The sequence below is a fragment of the Plectropomus leopardus genome, chromosome 15 (genome assembly GCF_008729295.1).
Source record: "Plectropomus leopardus isolate mb chromosome 15, YSFRI_Pleo_2.0, whole genome shotgun sequence".
NCBI classification, from domain to species: Eukaryota; Metazoa; Chordata; class Actinopteri; order Perciformes; family Serranidae; genus Plectropomus; species Plectropomus leopardus.
Genome location: NC_056477.1, coordinates 11,247,851 through 11,271,360, shown reverse-complemented (window position 1 = coordinate 11,271,360; position 23,510 = coordinate 11,247,851). Strand labels below are relative to the sequence as shown.

General features: G+C 39.9%; 1 protein-coding gene across 1 annotated transcript in view; it reads left to right on the top strand.

The window, feature by feature from the left end:
- Positions 1-23,510, top strand: part of adam12b (ADAM metallopeptidase domain 12b) — a 106,464-nt gene that overhangs the window by 61,779 nt on the left and 21,175 nt on the right. Inside the window, exons 10-13 of the mRNA XM_042502410.1 lie at positions 582-666; positions 3,899-4,047; positions 17,817-17,994; positions 23,086-23,175. Of these exons, the coding sequence (XP_042358344.1) occupies positions 582-666; positions 3,899-4,047; positions 17,817-17,994; positions 23,086-23,175 (502 nt within the window). The remainder of the gene's footprint in view (positions 1-581; positions 667-3,898; positions 4,048-17,816; positions 17,995-23,085; positions 23,176-23,510) is intronic.

Here is a 23,510-nt window from a genome sequence, read left to right as displayed (position 1 = left end):
TTTGGTTTATCAGATGTTAGCAGAGCACCACAGTTCATTAAATAAGTGAAACAGAAAGTCAGATAGGTCAGACCACCATGTTAAACTCTACACGTTTACATGTTACGGTTACAACTGAAAATGACAACAGAAATAAACAAGTTTGCTTAATGCTGGTGGCTTGTTTATTCACTGACTTTTGTTGTTAGGGCAACGTCACGGTGATTCAGTCTATACTGCATGAGTTGTGTGAGCTTGTAAACGGATGTTGTGATATAGTTTAATGATTGTCAAACGTGATCCACAATAACTTTAATTCATGAGGAATATTCTGCTTTTTTAGATTCTTCATTCACTGTAGAGGCATGTGATTAAAATACTTTCCTCACAAATTAAACATAACTTGGGGGTGAGTAATTGATATACAAAAAATCATTTTGTGGGCAAAATATTAACCTGATAGGACATTAATATAAACCTTATTGAAAAACTAACTGCAATGATACATTCACATTTTGTAGGTAAAAAACTAAAAAAATGCATATCTGGTTTCATCTTGTAACATCCTTATCTCCCCATCACCCCCCTTCTGTCTTCTGCAGCGGGGTTTACTTCCAGGGCACCACCATTGGCATGGCGCCCATTATGAGCATGTGCACAGCTGAGCAGTCCGGCGGTATCGTCATGGTGAGTATAAATCCTTCTTGCTGCTCCCGCCCTCGTCTTCCTATGTGCAGCCTGATTGTATCAGCGCGGACATTGTTCATATCCAGCAGGCTAACACAACCCAGACATGATTTACGCAGAAAAGGTGTTCGCTCTTTGCTGGCAGGAAGTCGTGCTTTTAAACATAATGATATTTGTGCTGGCACTCCCTCAACATTCATGGCCTCATCATTACCAGAAACACCAATGTGTACAAAGGAGTATGTAAAAATAGCCTCTCAGAATGATTGGACTACTGATACGCACCCCCTTGTAAGGTCATCTGAAGTCTTGCGATCATTCAATCAGGCTTTCCTGTGACATCTCTGAAAGGGTTTGTGGGGCAGACAGGTAAATCAAAGGCCACAGCGTTTAAACAAAACCACATTTACATTTTTATGAGATGTGATAAATTGTTGATGCCAGCTCTTAAAGTGCACACTTTTGAAATTTTTACACACAACTTGTGCATCAACCCTGGTACACTAAATTATTACCCTTAGTAAACTAGCTGCCTGTTGGGCTCCTCAGCCTGCTGGAGCACTTGACATCCATGCCAAATCACAAAGTGGATATCAGCCCAAAGCCATTACGCTCCAGCCCAGATGTGTATCCCCCATTAATAGATATGTTTTGTGGCTGTGGTGAGGCATCTCCAGATGTTTGTCTTCCCCATTACTTACAGATGGCAGATGGTTTGGACCGAGATTAAAGGGCCATGCGACCAGTTAGAGGGCGGACAGATGAGATGAACCGCTTCTGAAACCATTCACTAGCATGTGTGTTAATCAGCCTCAAATCCTTTATATGGTCCACATGTTCTGTCAGTTTAAAAATCACAATGCTTTTTTTCCCATTAAACTCACATGGGCCTTTATACTTGAATGGGTTTTGTTTGATCTATGACAACTAACAATATCCACATTTTTTTTTTTGGTATCTTTCCGGGGAGTTACTTTCTCACATGGCTGGAAAAGATATCAAAGAGACTATCAGAGCATTTCTATCAAATTCTCACCATCACAACAATACCTTATAGCTGCTCCAAAGTAATGACTGTGGCTTCCAAGAGTTTCATCCATTTCTGCTGACTCTGATATTACACTTTTTTTATGAGGAAGCACTCAACTGTGAATAGCACACACACACAAACAAACACACACGCACACACTGATAAGCATGACAGAAGCAGAGGAAAGTTTTCCCATCCTTCTTGTTAAAAGGCAGGGCGCAGCTCCCCATGATGCTGCTCTGTAATCAGAGCAGAAAATAGCTCGCCCTCAACTTTGACATACAACCAGGCCTTAAAAGGATGCGTGTGATTTTCTCATATGCATTTCTCATGTAGAGAACATTTGAATAATGCAGAAGGAAATACAGTGGCTGAGCGGGCGACCTCTTTCTTAGAAGTTGTAAGATTTGAAAAGCTGAATAATGCATATTATGAGGAGTGGGGGCGTTTTGTTATTGATCAGTTTTGTTAAATATGCCATCAGTTATACAGCATTTATTTGTCATAAGGCTGGAGCATACTTCTTTGGGCTGGTACATACTGTACTTTGTACATAAGATGGTACTGATCTTCTAATCTAAGGCCTTGTCCACACAAACTTGGGTATATCTAAAAACATAGCTTTTTCGTTGTTTCATCTAAACCCATTTTGGGTCACTGAAAGTGCAGCTCTCTGAAAACTCCGTCCAGGGTGAAGATTTATAGGATCTCCATTTTCAGTGTTGACATGTAGACAGAAAAAAGTTTTTGACTTGAGACAGCAGAGTGTGCACTCTTATCTCCTTTGTGAGGCATCTGAAATGAGGCAGCATTTTGTGCAATGGCAGAGGTGACCAAAATAGTGTACGCTCTACCCTTGCTAACAGGACTTTTTACATACAATTCTTGCACAATTACTTTTCACGATATGGAGGAACAGAAGCATCAGAATGCGCTACGGAGGTCACTGCTTCATGCTTTGCTCTTTGTGTTGCTTTAGTGTTATGATTATATCACCGCCTGTTGGGTTTGGTATGCTCTTGACGGCGCTTCACTTGTGTTTTTGTGTCTTTTTAGAACAATCCTAGTGTGGATTAAATTTTTTTGGAAAATGACAGAGGGAACATCTCTTTTTTTCAAAAATACCCATGTCAGTAAGGATCAGGCCTAAATCTCTGACATTTTGCTTATTCACTATCTGACAAATTATTTCTTTATTTATGTAGGAAATGTACGCAAAATCACACATAGAATGAGAAAAATTGATAGCATCTTGAATTGATACTATTGAATACAACAATATCCAGGTAGTTTGAAAAATGTTTAATTTGGACTACTGACCCACCCAGCTGTGATATTTTCGAGTGAATCTACATGACCCACGCACTGTAGGGCGACCCATGCATCACTGCCAGCCTGGTTTCAAGTTTTTTAGAGTGCCAACAAATACTGCAAATACCTCTAATCTTTGTAACATTGTAAAAACTCCTACTTGTAATTTTAATTTTCTCAGAATAGTTGATTCAAATAGCAGAATATTGATAAATGAGTGCACAAAATAGTCATATCCTTACAAGAATGTTTTGGTGGAAGTTGACTGGATATACTCATATATACTCATATATATACTCATATACTCATTATGTCATTCATCTCCATCTGTTTGTCCCCTTCCCAGTCTCACCCTTGCAAACATATGAACAGTACCATACTGACTTCATTTCTCAGCTGACCCTTCGAACTTCACCCTGTCTCTGTCTGCATCTCAACTTGTCTGTCTACAAAACTATGTGAAACTGAAACTTACAGCTCTTGCTCTCTTGTCTTTCTCTGTCTGGCAGTTGTCTTGCTTATCACTGCGGCAGCAAGTCATACAGTGTTGGGTTTTATGGAGCTTACCGCAGTAGCTGTCTCCACTAGCAGCGGGTGTGATTGGGTCTGCAGGGGTAATGGAATAGCAGATGAATTCAGGCCTCCATGAGGAGAATGAGTAATAGAAGAAGGATGAGGGGGCAGATCGGTCTGTTACTGAACTGTTTTGGGAATCTGTAGTTTAAAAATTGTCTTTGAACTTTTTCTTTTGTCCCCTTTTTTTTGTGATCCACGGTGCACTTCAGTACGGCTTGCTTGAGTTACTTTGATTACACCTTCACTCACAATCAGACATACATGATTACACACAACTTACATGTTCTGGGGTGTCCCTTTTCTTTTCTCTTACAGGATCACTCTGAGAACCCACTGGGTGCAGCTGTGACATTGGCACATGAGCTGGGACACAATTTCGGGATGAACCACGACACCCCAGAGCGTGGTTGTGGCTGCAGGATGACTGTTGATCGTGGAGGCTGCATCATGACCCCATCAACAGGGTGAGTTCTGGTGATATACACACATTTCTATTTCATTCAGAAATGTGTGTATGAAGAGATTATAAGCTTTACAATTCAAATTTGTAAAATGTTTATGCTGCTGGGCTGGTAAAACACCTGCAATTTGTAGCAAAATTTGTCTTGAGATTGTCTTCTGCACCACACTTTCATTTCAATTATTACTTTTTCTTAGCATATCACTGCTATATATGTATTTAGATTATAGTTTTAGACTGATTTGATTTGCAATTTAAAAACATTACCTCAGACAAAGGTTAAAATCGAGCATTTTTTTTTCTTTTGTGGTTGCATCGATTTCGAGCTGTTACACAGTTACCTTTTAAAAGCATCGTTTCACACAGCTCCGGGAATAAAATGTTTATCAGCTTTACTTTTCTGAATAAATTACGACTTTCTTTTCACTGGAACAGTCAACAAAGCTTGATTAAACTCTACAGGTTGGATCATGTTCATCTGAACATGATGCTCCATTGTTTATGTGTTGTTGTATGAGAGGAAGCTCAAACACACACAGACACACACAGTTTGGCCTGAGACTGAAGCAGCTGCTTTTGTATTCTACTTGTGTTGCCTGGGTTGCTGAGATAACACTGCTGCTGCAAGTGATGGACTCTGTGACTGTTGGTAAACAGCGGGCAGATAAGGCGAACCCAGAGCGCAATACCAGATTTCACTCTTGGTCTGGTGCCAGTCTGGTTTGTCTGATGGTGAGTCCTGCAAACAACAGATGCATTTGGTCAGGATAGCTTCCATAAAACTGTGCGAGAGACAAAGAAAAAAGGCTGAAAAACATGGGTTACTGTATTTTTTAAAATATTTTCTTGAGTTTTCAAAATACAAATCATATAAACTGCTCACACAGGCTCATCCGCCACTCACAAGCAACGACAATCCAAGCCCACATCGGTCCTACACATTCATCATCAGTGGCTTTAAATCATGCTCACTAAAGTCCAACTTGCAGAATAAACTGCTGCTGGCCATTTCGGTGCCCTATAGCATATTTTCTTTGTTGGTATGTGTATCATTTTGACTATGAAGGTCAAATGGTGTCTAATGTAGTTATGTAATATCATACATTTAAATACTTCATCACTATGATTATGATGATTATTATTTGTTGTTTCGGTGCCCCCTGCAGAACTTGATGTTCTATGTGCAGTATGTAATGCGTGTACGTAATACGTGTACGTAATGCAGCTAGAGCTGCTAGAGCTAATTGTATTTGCTAATTGTAATAGGTAAGTATTGTAATATAATATTTTGCAATTTGTTACCTTTTTTTAATAGTAAATTATGTCCCCAAAGGAAAAAATGGTCAACATCATTTTCATCTAATGAGATAAAGTTTTAAGGATTAAGTTTCTTAAATTAAATAATTTTTATTGTAGCAAAATGTATCTAGTGGACTGAAAGTGCATTTGACTGTATTATTGTAGTAGACTACCAAAAGTTTAATTTGTATTATTCGGTGAACCGCCGTATTCAGTGCATGGCACTATAGAGGGCCAGGGTTCTGTGTCAAGATTTTTTTAGTTTGTCATGTATTTTAACTATAACTCCCAAACATCGGTATAAGTTTCGACCTAAAACTCAAACTGAACCAGACCAATTGCCAATATATTTCTAATATGTATCTTTTTATTGCACCTTAATGTGTTCTAAATGAGAAGATGTGTGGATGAAAGACAGTTGCACAAGAGGAGAAACCGTTAATTAGCTGGACAAACAGTAGAGAACAGGGTCAATGTATAGAAATGTATAAGGTAATGTCATTTATTTGCAGTCTGTTCAGAATTATATTTATAAAGATATGCCAAGTTCTGAGGAGCTGAGCTTGAGTTTATAGCAATGAGCAGATACATTAAAATCTGTGAAAGTCCCTGCGGATGTGTGGCTTCAATTATGCTCATAAATCAGCGAAGACACAATAGAAGAAAACCACAGGTGGCGTTTGAGTTCATTCTTCAGAAATGCCACAAAATTGCTTAAAAAACACATAAATAATAGAACTTGCTACGCCCCCCCCCCCCAATTTTCTACACAAGTAGAAGGGGGGCTGTCAAAAAGTGCTTGTTTGTGCAGCCGCTGGCAACAGTGAGCTCATCCTGCTGTTCTCATAATCTAACATTTATTGCGGAGAAAAAACACCACTGGATTTATGCAGTGCAGTTTTCACATACGCACTCGGCGTACTGACACGATGACTTTGCTGTAGCTCGTCACCGGCCAAAGATATCTAATGATGTCATGCAGAGCATTTAGAAAAATGACTACACGATCTAAATCGGTGAGAATGAGTCACGGTGTTATTGAATTCTCTACAACAGAATAGGTTAATGAAGCGGAGTCACTCCTCTCCAGCACTCTCTGCTCTATAATTATGAGATCAGACACATTAATAGTTGAGAGAGGTGATCAGTGACCTTTCATTCTGAAACTCGCTACTCTGTTTGCTTAGTAAAGTGTGTGGGATAAATCCATACACAGCGGTACGCTGACATTTTGCCTGGAAAGTTTCTGTTGATACGCTGACTCCAAGTATCAATATTTTCATGTTTAATTATCAATATTTTAATTGTGCATTGACCGTTGCTCACTGCAGCCCGCATGTTTGTACACTACGATTTAATGAAGTTCATTGATTTTTACAATGATGTCGATCACTCAAAGACTCCTTGTGGCTGCAACAAAAAATACTGAAGTTATATGAGCAAAATGAGAATTAGAAAATAATGCAAAACATTGACATGTGATACAGTGAGCAACCAGTTCATTAGGTACACCTGTAAAATCTAATTAAGTCCAGCACACTGGACAGCTGCGCAATTATCTCATCACATTCGCTTTTTTATTGATATTGTATCAGGAATACTGTGCCAGTGTTAGCCAGCTGTCTATTTTTCTTCTGCAGGATTTTGGCAAAATGTTAGGGGGTAATATGGGCAACAATGCTATAAGAATAAAAGTTTTCATATTGGTTGATAACGGCAATTATCATGATAAATTTTAGAGCTTGCAGCTAGTATTTAAGGTGTATTAGCTCCCCCCTCTCCCACTGTATGGGTGGTTTGAATATTTATCAACCTTTTATTATATTCCAATGGAGGCAATGTGTATCGTTTTATTACACAGGCCTGGTAATAGCATGTATCTGAGGACATTTTCAGCATCTCTTTGCTTCTTGTTTTTTGTTTTATGGTCTTAAACATCAAAACATTTTGGTTTGACCGTGCCCCTCTCATTAACCCCTTTTTCTGTCAGCTGCATGCAGACAAAGTTAGCAGTTAGCTGGTAAACAAAGTGAAGCATTTAGCTGTTAATGAGCCAGATATTTCCCTCAGGAGTTGGTCGAGATAAAAACAGCTAAAAGGAAAGTGAATATTGGACTTGCATTTGTTAGGTGGACACAAACAAAACTCCAAGTGAATGCTAATGTTGCTCTGTACCTGCTGGAGGTGTAAACAGGCAATTTGTTGTGTTTACAGCTTATTCCACTGCTTCCAAGTGGCCAAAAAAAACAATTACTGCTGCTTTAAACTCATAATAACTCTATTACATGTACTTTCTTTGTTTTGATGTTTGATATTAAGGGTGAGATATCAGCTGTTTTGTCTAGACAATGTTGTTGTCTTGATGATATCAGTTGTGCTGTGTGAGCCACAGAGCTCATAGTCTGACGTTTGTCATGGGAAACATTTCACCAGAGTTGCTGAGCCAAGTTATAAGATGAAAGTTATTACTTTATTGGAGTTTAAGCTTGACTTAGCTGGTTGTCTCCCAAATTGAATTTCCTCAACTATCAGCCTGAATTCACTGTTTCCTGTTGACAAAATCAACAATTTCACACAACAATCTAGAACTCATTTCCCCCATCACAGATTTGGTTTCTTTTTTATATATATATGTTAGCAACCTGCTTTGACCCTCAGCGCTGATGCCGTCAGAATGTTAAACGTATTGTCGTAAAGCAGTGTAGCTTGTTTGACTGTCTGTGTTTGGGATATTCTCAGCTTAGACTTGCTAATGGAGGAGAGGACAGGCTGCATCTAAATGACGTGATTATCAGTGACGCTGCCAGCTGCAATCAGGGCCAGGGCACACAGAGAGAGATCCGCAGAGAGGTGCTTTATGCCTGGATAGACAGGCGGAGCAAGGAAGCGGTGGTTTTATTTGTCTTTTATCTCCCTCAGTGGTAATGCAGGAAGAGAAACACAAAGAGAGCTAGAGGTGAGAGAGAGACAAACAGGAGAAAGACGACAATGAAGGAACTGTTTGGGGTACACATGGACATCTATGACATGAACACTGGGCACGAGAGATTTGTGTCATAACAATGAGTGGAAATTCGAGGGACAGGGGCGAGGAACAGGGTTGGACCTTTTGAAGTGGAGATGTCTTTTAGAAGTTGAGCTAAGAGTTGCATCATGTGAACGTGGGGAGAAAGCTCAAAAGTGCTTTCCTGTGTCTATATGTGTTGCTGGGAAGAAAGGTAAGGCCCAGCAGGGAGCTGTGGCTGGACGTTGAGGCCAAGAGGTGAATTTTTTGTCAACACAGTACGAAATAGCTTGTGAGTCTTGTTATTTTCTTGCAGAAATGACAGAGTGCAAGTGAGGTGAGAAGGTACAAAAATATCATTATTTGTTGAGATGAGGAGGGGAAAAGCTACTTAGGTTGCTGGTGGGTGAATGTTTGCAGTAAATTTAACTTGTGTTTTGCCTTTCCTCCTGATATTTAATCACCATAGGCTTCTGCAGCCTAACATTTACCGAAAGGTCAGACATGTCTGTCCTGCTTAGCTTGGACTAAATGCATGTCAGTCTGTAGAGCAGCTTAGAGAGCAGCGGAGACAGCTTGATGTCAGTCAGAGAGCCTACAAATAGAAGAGCCCTTCATAGCCCTTGTGTGACCAATGCCTTAAATGTTTCCTCCTCGCCTGAACTCACTGGCCTCATGTGCAGAGATGATCAAAGTGACAGGAATCATATGCACAGCACATACGGCTTTAGATCCAGGAAAAGCTGCCTGGTGCACAAGAGACTGTATCTCTGCATCCCAGTACAGTGTGCTGGCTTTTTAACAGAAAGCCTGCATGACAAACAGGAGGTGTAGGGTTATATTTTGAAGGCAGTAGTGCCTTAGTAAGATGCTTTTGGATATCATTGTGGGCAATGTAGGATTTAGTGTTTTTGGAGCTCAAAGACAAAAATTAAGGATATCTCAATTTCTACTGCTTTAATTTTAGCTATTATTTTTTAGAATTTGTGCATAGGGGTGTAAATCACAAGTTACTACAGGACACAGTATTATCACAGTTTTCTGGACAACGATACAATACAAGTCTGCCACTATACAATTTCTATTTAATACAATTCAGAGGTCTGCAATAAATATTAGAAGATATCAGTAAATATCCTAATTGAGTGTCATTCACCACTATCTTCATAAGTTTTTTATTACATTTGTTCTTAATCCCTAAGAAAGTCTATGTCACAATCATGACATTTCTTGAAACCCAGAGTTGGTTCTGTGCTCTGTTTATACCTGTGCTCTTAAATGATGAATCCCACTCTCCTCCTTGACAGTGCGTGCCAGTAGATCCTAAATAGCACAGGTGAACACCCTGCAAATTCCGAAAATAGGGAATGAGACTGCAGGGCCATGTGCAAACTCAGAGAATGAAGGTAAAGAAAAGCAGAAGGAAACAAAAGCCTGCAGAGGGTGATGCACTAGACTCCAAAAAGTAGGGAAAAAAAACAACTTCTCTTCTAGAGTGGGTGCTTCTGGAGAAAGTAAACACTATATGAGTTGTCATGTTTAGTAGTGTCAGATGTAGATGTGAAATCACAAAAAGATGCATGAGATGCTAAAATATTTTTTTCACACATTTTTGCAAAAAGGAAAACTTTGGTTTTAAAAAGAAATTTCTTCCTAAGACTGTTGGTGAACAAGGCTCATTTCCTTTTTCGGGGCTGCTTGCCATCGTCTGGCTGGCCTGAGGCTGCTAGCACTGTTTGAATGTTTAGGAAGGAGGTGTTGCTTGGATGGAAGTGAAGTGACATATGGGCCATGAGAATTTCAAAATAAAGGCGTTTCTTATGATAACAATATATGTCAATATTTTAACTTTGCCTTGATGATATTGGATTGCTGATCATTGAATCTATAAAGCAATCCAGAGTAATGTATTGTTACACCCCTACTTGTGACCCCCCAACTTTAAGGAAATAAAGTAATACATCGCTGTTGTATTCATTTCAGGCCAGTGTCTCATTTGATAAGTGGGTCTGTCAAATCACAGCACATTGGCTGGTTTTGGTTGAATAGTTGTGTGGATGTATGATAATTTTCTGTTTTAATGTCGGTGTTGATCATCTGCTCAATTAAGCCTCTAAGTCCTCTAAGCACTGAGTGTCTGTCAAGTGGAAGGAAGGGTAAAGCTGTTCTGCAGCAGATGCCTTCATGTGTGCACATATGTGCCTGTAGATAAATTGTTATAGTCAGCAGTAACCGAAAAATATTCGTTTAATGTTTTGACAGTGTGCATTTTTTGAAGGCTTTGTTAGCAGTTTAAGCTCACCTTGTGCTAACCTGAGCAGATGGTATGTTCCAAATCTGTGAGTTTTTCTTCCTTTACGTTGTTCTGTTGAACTTTTTCTTATTGTCATGGATTCCTGAACACAATTTTGCTTTTTTCAACATCCCATTTTAAGTTTTCCAAAGGACATTTCTTGTCCAAATGAGAGCAGGGCTTCAGTCAGAGTGCGAAGCTGTTTTATTATAATTAAACCATCAGACGCACAAGAGCACACATGTAGCATTCATAGGTGATGTGATAGACATTTTTACCGGTGGTTTCACACAGTGGTATTACAACGACTTGCAAATATGCATCAATGCATCAACAAAGACCAGTCTTGTAGTCAAGAACACCTGAACCGAGACCAAGTCATTATGATCAAGACTTTGAGGGGCTGAAACCAAGTCAAGAGCAAGACCAGACAAGTGCCAGTCACTTTCAGTAAAATGTGGAACATGCAAACCATAAGCATCCTCAAATCGATCTGAAATATTCACATTCCCTTAAAACATCTAGAAAATAAATAGAGATTCCTCTTCATTTAATGTCTTCTGTGTGTGTGTAACATTCAACACTCTTTTTTTTTGAACAGGCAATTCAGAGAAATCCGTGCAGTTTTGGTCTTGAGTCCTACCTAGATGGAGATAGATGTGGTCAAGACTGAGAAAAGACTGAGACCTTTAAAAAGTGGGATTGAGACAGATCTTGGGTATTACAACACTGACAAAGGCAGAAAGACTCAAATATTTGGCTTTCCAAATGTTTAATGAGCAAGGAAATTAATTCAAAATGTTGGTCAGAGCTGATGGAAACTTACGATGCTTCATGGTGGAAAGCAATTCATGCTAACACAGTTTTTGTTTGTGGACAAGAACAACAACAGGAACAACAAGAGAACACCCCTCTGAAAATCAACCGACAAGGCAACAAGGGAGACCTTAAATATTTCTTTTTCTCAGTTTTTTTATTTTTAAACATTACTTAATAAAAATGGCTACAGCTGAAATGCTTTATTAGATGTTTTTGATGGATATGGCTAATAATAAAAGCAGAGCAGATAATGTTGGATGTTTTCTTCTTGTCTGTGATTTGGCAGCTACAGTAACCGAGTCTGCAGCTCATCAGCGAGATAGCACCACACATTTTCCTCTGACAGCATCACAGTTGTATGAGGCTGTAAGACATTGATGAGATTACGATCGTTAACACTGTGTTATTCACAATGTGAATGACATATTTGCCTTTCAAACATTACCAACAGCCAGAAAGGAGCTGACTAATTAGATTTTGTGTAACTGTTGTGCACAGCCAAATTAGTTCCACCCCAGCACACTACACCTGGAGAGGGTGCAGGGCTTTATGCTAATATTATCCAGGGAAACCTACACTCTCCGCTCGGCTAATTTCCTGAACAGCAGAGCAGCCGTGCGGTCTCAGCTGTGATAATACACACCTTCAATGTGGGTCTGTTGCAGACTGAGATCTGCACATTTGGACTGTTGCTACTATATTAAAAGTTGTTTTTTAATGTTCTTCTTTCTAGCGGTTTATTGGCAACTGTGACTGCTTTTCCTTGTGGTGTGAACATAATTGACTTTTAATTTATTTTGACTCAGTTATTGCTTCTAAAAACATCACTTTTTAAAATCTATACAAAAATGTAACTGCATACAAGCAATTAAAACTAGAATTACCGCTTCATGGTTGTATGCCTCCGCAAACCAGTCAAGTTGCAGTTTCCATCCATGTCTGTCCACATGTAGCCATGACGGTAGACAATGCTTCAAACCTATGTTTGAAGCATTGTCTATGCAAATAAGCTGCATATTCTAAAATGTAGACACACATCTTCAACCCAGCAGCAAGAAATGTTTATACCAACAGCACAGATTTTTAGCACATGAACTCTTAAATTCAGCCAAAAACATGTTTTTGAGGTTACAGTGACCTGTGACCACCAGTACTTATTAGTTCACCCTTAAGATCAAATAGACGTTTGTACCAAATTTAAGGAAGCTCTCAAGGTGTTTTTGAGATACTGTGGTCGCAAGAATGACATAAAGGCAAGGTCCCAGTGACCTGTACATTTGACCACCAAATCTCTCAAGGTGTTCTTGAGAATTGGGCTGACAGACTGGCACAGAGGGGGAAAAAATTATTGAAGGCCCTGAAAAATCATGTTTTCTAGCTTTTTAGTATGAAGACACAATTTCCTGCCAAAGTTAGAACTGTTGTTACAGTTTTATGATAAATTACAGTTCACCAACCAGCTATTGTCCAGCTGCATTGATCATTGCACTCAAAGCATTCTTGATACTTCCACAGTCATTATCTGTATCACACGAAGTGAGCAGTAATTTAATTTAGTATTTTCCTGTTCATATAAATTAATTTCCGTCCTCCCCATGACAGACATTCAGCCAATGGCACAAAAGCACTCGGAAGGCAACATTCTGTCCTTGATTGTGCATTAGCGCTCATCCTTGTCTGGCCACTAAGCTCCTCTGGTGTACCTGCTCACTGTAATAAAGAACCGCACCAAGCAGTGGGTGACAGAGATATTCTTGCAGCATCCCTGGATACCCTTTGAGGCTGACACTGCATCTGTTACCAGGATGAAGTGGGCACCTGTTACCTGCAGGGATGTCTGCTGCAAATTAGCACCGCAGCTCAATTATCAAGGCCAGGTTCATACACAATCACCAGCTGCATTAGACATCACGTACAGATAGATCATTTCCATTGATTTCTTGGCTCTCGTCATGGCTGCTCGAGGTGCCCTCTGCTTTAAATAGTCGAGCATATAAATGACAGAGCACTTCGTAATTGCTCACTTGTAGAAAGCTGCATTTTAAAATGGCTTGATATGCCATTCCACTCACTTAAAAGCCCGTCAGTAATATTGCATTACCTTCTTGTTTTTGTGAGTCATCTTTGGCATTTGCTAGCATGTACCAATCTGCCAAAACTTTAAACCCACTGATAGCTGAAGTGAGTAACATTGATTATCTAGTTACAATGTAATGTTCTGCTGGGAAAGCTTTGGCCTTGGCATTCAAATGGATGTGCCTCGACACGTGCCAATTGCCAAACATCGTTGCAGATCTAGTACACCCTCTCGTGCTAGTGTCACTACCCTATGGTGGCCCCACAGCAGGACGCTGCACCATGCCACACCACAAAATCTGCTCAGAAATGACCTGAGGAACATGACAAAGAGCTCAAGGTGTCGACCTGGCCTTCAAATTCTCCAGACCCCAGTTTGCTAAAGGATTTTTGGGACATGCTGATAGCCCTGAGGGACGCCCTATCCACAGTGTGGCCTTCTTAGTTCAGATTGCATTCACATGAATACCAGCGCTCAAGGTTTCCTAGTAGAACATTGCATTGTAACAAAATGATCAATGTTTTTCACTTCATCCGTCAGTGATTTTAATGTTTTGGCTGGTGGGTGTAGTATATCGTTCTTACGCCATCAGGATGCTCCTCCATCTTTGCCAGCTCATATCTCACAATTTTGCCATTTCTGTCCTCAGATATGTAAGAAAGCTTTTCTGGAAAACACAGCAGGTTACAGTTCTGCAAATTCATAAGGACCTCTGGCCTCACATTTCATGTGTTCATTTGGTTAGTTGCTTGTTGTCTGAACTATGGAGAAAGAAATAAAATATACCACACAGAGTTCATAATAATTACACTACAAGGTTTTAATTAGCTTGTTTCTCTAGCTAGCTAAGCCGACTTACTGGCAAGGGTGTTTTTTGGGGAGTTTTTCCTTAGTGTCTGTGAGGGTCCAAGGACAGAGGGATGTCATATGCTGTAAAGCCCTCTGAGGTGATTTGTGACATTGGGCTTTATGAATAAAATTGACTCTTTGAGTTTGATTATGAACCCAATAGCAGGGTTGTGCAATATATTAGTGATTGTAAACACGTGCTTGGACAGGTTGACCCTGATGATTAAGTGTGTTTTGGTTTGTGCTCAAAAACTGTCAGTGTCTCAGAAGATAAATCAGTCAATAGTCTGCAAAAGGGAGATGGCCCAAAAGCAAAGCTGTGTACATAGCAACAGTGCTCAGACCAAATTTCAGCTGTTTTTAACACACGTATCCTTTGGATCTTGTTAATACTTTCCATGTGGGTCTAATTTGTTCCAAAGAAACCTGATTTTTGCTCATTGAAGAAATCTCAAGCTGACAGTCAACTTTTACCATTAATGCCGGTTTATTGAGAACAGACTTTGTTTACTTCTCATACTGATCCCTCAGCATGCCTGTGTTTTGTTATCAGTGGCAGCCCGTGCTATTTACAAGGGCTTGGTCTGCTTTGTGACGTAGTTTGATTTGCATAGTCTGTCTATCCTGGATTTGGTGCATGGGTCTCGATGCACAGGGCAGCAAAGCTCTTTTTCTGTTACGGTGGTAAAGAGACTCCAACAAGTGGATTATGGGAGCAGACGAGGGCAGACGGAGTCAGGTAGATTGGCTTTTGGTCAGCGAGAGATGAAAGCAGCCAACACTCAAAGGTGGAAAGTCTGAGTCAAGTGGACGCACCATTTTCACCCAAGGGTGGCCGTTAGAGGACGATGTTTTTCTGTGTTCCATGCTCTCTGGAAATCTGTGTTCTCTCGGGGGGGAAAAAAGCAGATTTCTTTCCCATTGAATGCCTCCACCGTTATCTCCGGTCCCCTCAGGAGGAGCTTCAGCATAGTCAACTAACAGCGGTGAAATATCCATGCAGTTGCAGCAGCCAAATCCCCCTCAGGCAAAGGCAAAGCACCACACACAAACCTCCACCTCTGTCCAACGTCAAGCTCCATAAACATATTCTGTGTAATGTTGAATTTTCACAAATCTGCCCCGTGAAGCCGCAAGCTTTGCAGACAGTCTCCACGCCCTGTTGCGTTTGAAGACCCCAGTCAGTCTATCGCTGCATATGTATGTGTATGACATGTTTGTGTCTGAAGTCAAGCTTTTCAAGCAGCCGATGCCAGCTGCCTCTCTCTCTCATGTCTGCCAATCTTCTCTGCTAGCCAGTGCTTCCTGTCGCCCCACATCCTACACTTCCTCCTCATGAAGCTCGACTCTGTCCCATTATGACTATGTGAGCTGCGAGATACTCATTATGCAGCCTAAATCCTTCTGTTCTGTCAGTACTTTTGTGAGGATATTTTTGTTGGTTAGCTGGCGATTGAAGGCGAGGCTTGGTTATGTTACTCTTATACACAGTGTTGTAAGACTGGATGTCCTGTGGCTTTAGTTTCATACTGCTGGTGTGTTTAGAGAAGTCAAGGCAGGACACAGGCCTCAGAGGAGGATAAGCACAACAGTGGGTTTAGAAATGTTTAATGTTTACGTCTTGGCAATACTAAACTGTGCATTATTAGTGTTTAAAACAGTTTATTCAGTGTGATAAATGAATGCCAGATGAACAACTTTAGATATTCAAATACAAATTAATATCAGTAAATAGCTGCTTTTATTTAATCCTGAATAGCCTACAGCCATGTCTGACACCTGGACACAGACATGTACAGGCCTCTGTATCCCTCCTACACCTCGAATGACTGAGATAAAAAAAACAAAAACTGTTTTGGTTTTTCTGTTTTCTCCATGATTTTGTTGTCATTTTGCGTTTCCTTTTAATCATTTTGTGCATCTTTCAAGCCATTTTTCATAAACCTTTTTTTCTGTCATTCTGCCTCTTAATTTGTGCTTCATTTTTCATGTCTTCTAGAGAGTTTAGATATCTGACCAAAGCCCATCATGACCCGACAGGTCAGGCCAGATTGGCATAAATATTTACAACTGACGTTCGGGTCAGCTTGGGCTGTCTGTCTTCGGCTACTTGGGGCTTGTTATTTATGTGACAACACATGAACGCACCACATAGGCTAATTCAGGGAGTAAATATACATGTAACTTTGTCTTAGCTTACAACTAATGATAATAATAATAATAATCATAAATGCCTTTTGATGATCATTTGATGCCATATGTGTAATCATGGTGTACAGACAAGCTGTAACCATAGTAGCAACAATAGCATGACAGGGAAAAACTTTGTGCTTCAGTGATGTTACATTAAATTTTTTGGGCTCGGGTTAGGTTCGAACATAAAAAACAGAATGTGTGTTGATTCAGGTCGGGTTCGGACAGAATTATGCACCCCGAGCTGCACTCTAGTCTCTTCGTTGTCATTTTGGGGCCTTTGGCACCGCGAGTCACTCCTTCAACAAGAGTTCTGTGGTTTACCCATCCATGTGTTCATTCCTTCCTTTTTCTTTCCATAGATGTTTTCCATCCCTTTGTCCACATCTTAGTGTCTCTTGGTCTTTTTCTGTCCCCACTCTGTATAGATTTGTTTCTTTGTTCTACTTCTCTACATATTATATTTGTTTTTCACTGTCCATCTCTCTCTCTCTCTATTTATTTCTGGCCCTTGGTTCCTGGACTCACAGAGGCTCATTCTAGCAGGAGGACCGTCCCCTCGGGCCTCACAGCTGTTATTGGCATATCATACAGTTTCATCTTTAAAGTCATAACATTTTCTCGTTTTCAATACGAAATCCAATTTCTTTCCTCACTAAATTAGACATTAGTCAGGCCTTCAGGTAAGCGATACCAGGGAGTGAAATTAATGTGTTAGAAATGATGTGGTTTTGGTCTTGCTATTTTATCAAGGTTCCCCGTACACACACATGCACACACACAAGTAATCCAACACACGCCTCCTCGTACTCTTCCCTCTAGTCAGCTGCTTAAATTGTCCCGGTGCAGCCAGGATATGCTTCTTAAAAATGTCACTGCCAGAGAAAATGTTTCTCTGGACACTTGAAGACCCGTTTATGTACTGAGGAGGATTGAAAATCTATTGAACCGGAGCTCAGACGGTACAACGTCAGTAGACCATTAAATTTGTGTGAAAAGGCCTTTTGAATGAGCAGATTGAACAAAGGTTTCAGTGAAGGCTCTGTCCGTGTTCTGGCTCAGCAGAATGATTGAGTCCACTTTCTTACCGATAATTCTCATCTCTGAACAGTAAAAGTACACATAAAGCAGGATGTCCTCTGTCTCGGCCAATTTGTGGTATTTTTCATGTCATGAAATCTTGTGATGTCTTTTCATTCCTTCATTTCAGTCAGCTGTGTTCCTCAATCTCTCTTGTAGGTATCCATTCCCAACAGTGTTCAGTACTTGCAGTAAAAAGGACCTTGCTGCCAGTCTGGAGAAAGGCGTCGGCATGTGTTTGGACAACATGCCAGAGGTGAAGGTGCTCTATGGAGGCCAGAAGTGCGGCAACGGCTATGTTGAGGAGGGAGAAGAGTGTGACTGTGGGGAGCCAGAGGTAAGTCAACATAACCAATATTTTGGCAGTTTTTCATTGTTTTCCAATATCATTTTGTAATTGCTCAGTGAACACAACAGTTTCAGTTTTGCTGGCCTTTGCTTGAACCTGAGTTTGTGACAGGAAATGAAGGCTATACTACTTCCTGCACAGTGAAGACAAAGGCTGAAAAAAGATTAAACAGTAAAACTAAGAAGCACTGACCAAATGCATTGGGCTAAGTCTTTCAAAAGATCGGATGCTGTGTTGCTTACTGCGCATGCGTGTCTAACAGCTTATCCCAGGGGCCATGCTCAATGGAATAATATGACATTTACCCCTGTAATGATGAATGAATAATGAATGAATAATTTGAGCCTTGAATGGAGGCAGGACCTGTGTTCACTGAAAGTCTGCACTACTAACTCAAATAATGAGCTGTCTTTTTACATTATTTTTATTATGTCTGAGTTGCCAGTTTAAACCTACAGTATTGCAATTTCATATGTAAACCTTTGTTTATATTTCCTTTGTGCTGCAATAAGTACAGACATATAGTTTGTCAGAGCAAAAAGAACACAATTTAAAATGGTCAGTTTTATTTTTTAGAGAAAAATCAATCATTTAGATGTATTGACTTATCCATAAAAACTATTTGTTGGTGGCAGAGTTACGGAGAGGCCTTTATTCTGACCTGCTCCAGTGGAGCAGATCAGTCTCCAACACTGTGGTTTTACTGGACTGCTCTGTATAACTATGTGATTGTGAAACAGTGTGTGACAAAGAAAATGTTTTTGCTAGATAAACAAAAGTTAAAACACAAAAGAAAATCAATTTCAAGTCTCCGGTGATTCACGATTCAGTGAAGGGGAGATTCAGGTGAATTCCGTCCTTTCCCAAAATGTCCAAACAGACCTGATTTTTCTCATCTCTACTCACAGTAAACTGCCCACTCAAATCAATATATTAATACTCAAACATAAGGACAGAGAGGGACCAGAGGAAACATGAGGAAAAAAAGTCAGTCCATGCACTTTTTTCACTTGATTCTTCCCTTACAAAGCCCAGCGTCCAAAGGAAACAACAGTAACTGTCCTGTAAGCAATCATCCAGAACCACTGAAAGTCTCAACAGCTCCCTCAGACCTCCCAAACAAACCTCGAGAAACTCCAAGTTCAACTTTCTGTTGACATTGACATTGTGTTTGCAGCTTAAAAGCACTGAAACCTGCAGTGCAAAAACAAGCCTAAAAGCTCAGCAAATCGCCCGAGGCCTCCAATGTAAGTGTTTTATTTACATCACACCTACTCTCAGTGTCCCCCATGTGCTGAGCAGTCCTCTGACGGGCTGCCACGGTGATGTCATGTCCTTGTTGAAGGCCCATTAATCAAACCACTGTCCAACTGTGTGTCAAAGGAAACAAACAAAAGCGTAATCGGGTCGAAGCTGAAATAAGCTTTCTTTGGCGTTGCCACCCAAACAAGTGCGCACGCTCTGATGCATGCATCCACCCACGCACTTTGTTTCTGGCTCTCACACACTGCGGGGCCCCCAGGGAAGTGAAGTGAGAATCACATGTGGGAGGCAGGTATCACTCAGTCGCAGCCAGGGCAGCTGTTTGGAGATTTGATGATGAATAGATGTCTATACTCAAAGTCTCTCAAGGTTGATTTCCTGGAGAATTTTAGTCGCTGAAAACATAGTGAAAATGGCCCTCACAATTCTTCAAATTGCGTCTTTGTCCAACCTAAAATCCATAAATGTTTTATGCAATTTATGATACAAAACTGAGAAAAACAGGAAATTTCTTCGCTTGAGGAGCTGTATGAACTGAATGTTTGGTATTTCTGCTTCAACATCTTTTGAACCTTTTTGAATTGATTGTTCTAGCTCAACATCTGACAAACATTCATATTGCTCTGTTGGTTATCTGCTTCTCACATCTGAATCCTTTCAAATGCCTTATCAAACAAAGTTTATCTTTTAACATTCACAGGTAACTGAAGATAAAAATAACTCAAAGATTCAGATCAGAAACACGTTTTTAGTCGCATCCTAATTAATATTTACAACCTGTATCTACGACCTGAAAATGAGATCAGCAGAAGATATGAAATATTGATTAAATATGTATCTGATAGATTGAAATAAGTTGTTACCCACTGAATTTTACACCTTATTTTTCACAAGCTGTTTACTCAGAAATCTGGAGTTTGTGATGCAGAGCTATTAAGCTAATAAGCTTCAAATATTGATATGATCAACATAAAAGTTTAACTAGGAGCTTTAGCTGAAATTGACATGACATCAGTGTGAAGTCTTAACTCTGTCGCAACTACAAAAAGACCCTTGCAGAGGGGTGTTACAGGGTGATCTTTTCCCACCAATAATTTTTGGTGATTAAACTCACCGGCTGGCAGTGAGCACATAAAACAAATTAATGTTAGTAGCTACATAGCTACAGCTGATATGGTTGATACAGGGCTGTGCAATGTGGAGAAAAAAGTCATCCCTTTATATGTAACCAGATATCTCCATCAATATTGTGACAATATTGTAGGATTAACTGCTGGTGCATTCACAAAATATTTACACTATGAGACTTTTGATAAATAAACATCAATGATGTGTTTATAAAGACAAGGTGGGTAAAGACAAATTATAGAACAGCAAAAACATTACATCACTTTTCTGTAACGCAACACTTAAGATATCCAAAATATTTAAAATAAGATATTTAGTCTCATATAACAATATGGATACAATTTTGATATATTGCCCAGCCCAAAGCAGGTGATTTTTTATTTTGTTTTTGTTTTATTTAAACTGATGTTTGGCACCAACGTAGCCAGCCTCGGAGCTCCATGGCTGGTTTCCTTGCTTTGCCTGTGCCTGCTGTCTGTAGTTGAACCTGGAAGCTCTGCGGAGCTCCATTGCTGGCCTTCAACATGCCAGATGCCTTCTCAGGCACAGCATTTGCACTGATTTGGCTCTGATTGAACTTTAATCAGTACTCACTAGTACCATCGTTATTGAGTTAGTACTCTTAAAAATATTAAGATTGGTACCACACCCTACCGTTTGCAGAAGATTGTGTGTTCAAGATGCAGAGTCAGGGGTGAGCAGATAAGCTTGAGCTGCAGGCGAGCGGACGAGGAGTGGGGCTAATTTGCATTCATAGGTCAGTACATATTAAATGAGGCAAAGGTGCATTTGAGACATTTTTGGGCATGAAGAGTTTTTATTTCATGGAAAGAAACTTCTAAATATGGAATTTTGATGAACAGAGATGGTTTTTAAGGGTTTAATAAATGCTTTCAGAGGAACTTCAACAAATATGGATATTTTGCCAACTGAGGACCAGATCCTAAATGGAACCAGCTATCCGAACCCATCCATCATCAGGATTAACCAGAGCTTTGTTTCTGGAATAAGACTTTCATTCTTGAGTTTTTGTAATTTTGCTGAACTATTTCTTCAAACTTACTCAACAATGTGTTTGATTATTTAGTTGAGCGGTGTTATGTCTGTGTACTCCATCATTTACAGGCTGCTGTAGGTAGTGTTTTAGTGGAGTCATTGTGTTTGACCACCAACGAACAAACTGCATGATTTACATTCGCCCGCTCCATCTCTGCCAGCTTGCCCCTCAATAACCTCCATGATATCACCACAAAGGGCCTGCTTGCTTTATCTGCCAGCCCACTCAGACTGAGAGATGAAAGCAAACTTTTTCTCCCCTCTCTAAACAATAATCTTACGTCAAGGCCAAGAGGTAAACAGCCAGACTCATAAAAAAAAAAAAACACATCAACCGAAAATTAGACGTCCAGCAAGCCCGCCGCCTCCAGTTCTCAGCCTTCAACACATCTTATCATTACCTTAGAGCCCCACAAGCGAAACAGCCACGTTGAGAGAAGATAAATGATAGTGGGAGTTGTTTTCTGCGTGATAGTGCGATGCGTGACACTACTTGGAAAACAAAGCTGATGTGTTTTGGCATCCAATGAAAGATAAACATTGCAACACCCTCCCTGAAGTCTTTTACAGCACTACTCCCCTTTCGACTTCTCCTGATGTATCCGCTCTCTTCTTGTCGGTTTCTGCCAGCAGTCGGCTGATCTTGTCACTGTGGTGAAGTGGCTACAATCGTCGCCTCTTAAGGGCTTTCAGATCCCACTCCTGCTGCTGTCCACGATACCCTAATAGCCAGCTCTGCCATGTCTTTCCACTATCTACATCAAATCAGAGCTGAAGATTTTAACACACACTCGATTTCTTATCTTTTGCTCCTCTGCTGCATAGCATTAAACACACTTCCTTTTTATGTACCAGGGTTCCTGTGTATCTTTAAAAAGTTTTAAAAGGCATTGGATTTATTAATCTAAAAAAAAGGCCTTAATAGGAATTAAATTGACATGAATTCATTTTTCAAAAGCCTTAAAAATGCTCAGACATGGGAATGAAGATTTTATGCATTGCTTTTTTGCTGATGTCTCAAAATAATTGATAACATCTTTAAAAATGTTTTTAAAAGTTCCTTTTCTTAAGCTTGTCATGATGGGAATCCAAATAGTGGAATCTTACATGCAGATTTAGAAACACAAAATTGCCCAGAAAACTGGCTAGAAATGCCAGATATTTCCCACTTCTGCTGATAAAGATACTTTTATGATGATATAATATGTTCATTGTTCATTTGTTCCACTCTAAAAAGCATAGTTTTTCAACATTTGATGCAGATAATCAAACTTTTTCTTTTCAAAAATCATGTTTTATGTTAAAATAAACATTTGGGCAAAACAAAATTATAAAAAAAAAAAAAAAAAAAAATAGGCCTTAAACTCAATTTCAAGTGGCATTAAAAAGTTTTAAATCTACCTTGCCTTTAGCTGCAGGAACCCTGATGTACAAACATCTCAAATCTAGAACATAAGAGCTTCAGTGAATACATCTCCATTTAAAGGTCTCGGGGTCAGAGTCAGTATCCCCGGACAGGAAGTTCACACCCCTGACCTGGACGTCTTGATCTGACAGGGAACAAGCTGAGAGAGCAGCTCCAGAGCGATGATCAAGTCCACATGTTGTTAACTATTTTGTTTTCTTTCCCAGGAATGTATGAACCCATGCTGCAACGCCACCACATGCACCCTCAAGGGAGACGCCGTTTGCGCCCACGGACAGTGTTGTGAAGACTGCAGGGTAAAGCTTTTTATGCAGGCCTTGGTCTGTCTTACACATTCTCCCTCCACTTTAGGCCTCCTTTTCCCATTTTAAATGGCCTTCAGCCATTCTCATAGCTGAAAAAGTTCTGAAATTTATTTTCTCTGCTCATCTGAATGTTACACAAAGTGCTGCTCTGGAGAGATGAACATTTTTCTTTTCAAAACTCAAGTGCAAGACCTTAAACTTTTTGAAATGCTTTTAATTCTCTCTGGTAGGTTATTAAGAGAATCATAATAGTGTGCCCTCGTGTATAATTAAATAACTCGGGTCATTTCATTCCAACTTTGTATATTTTACCTCAATAGGCCGAT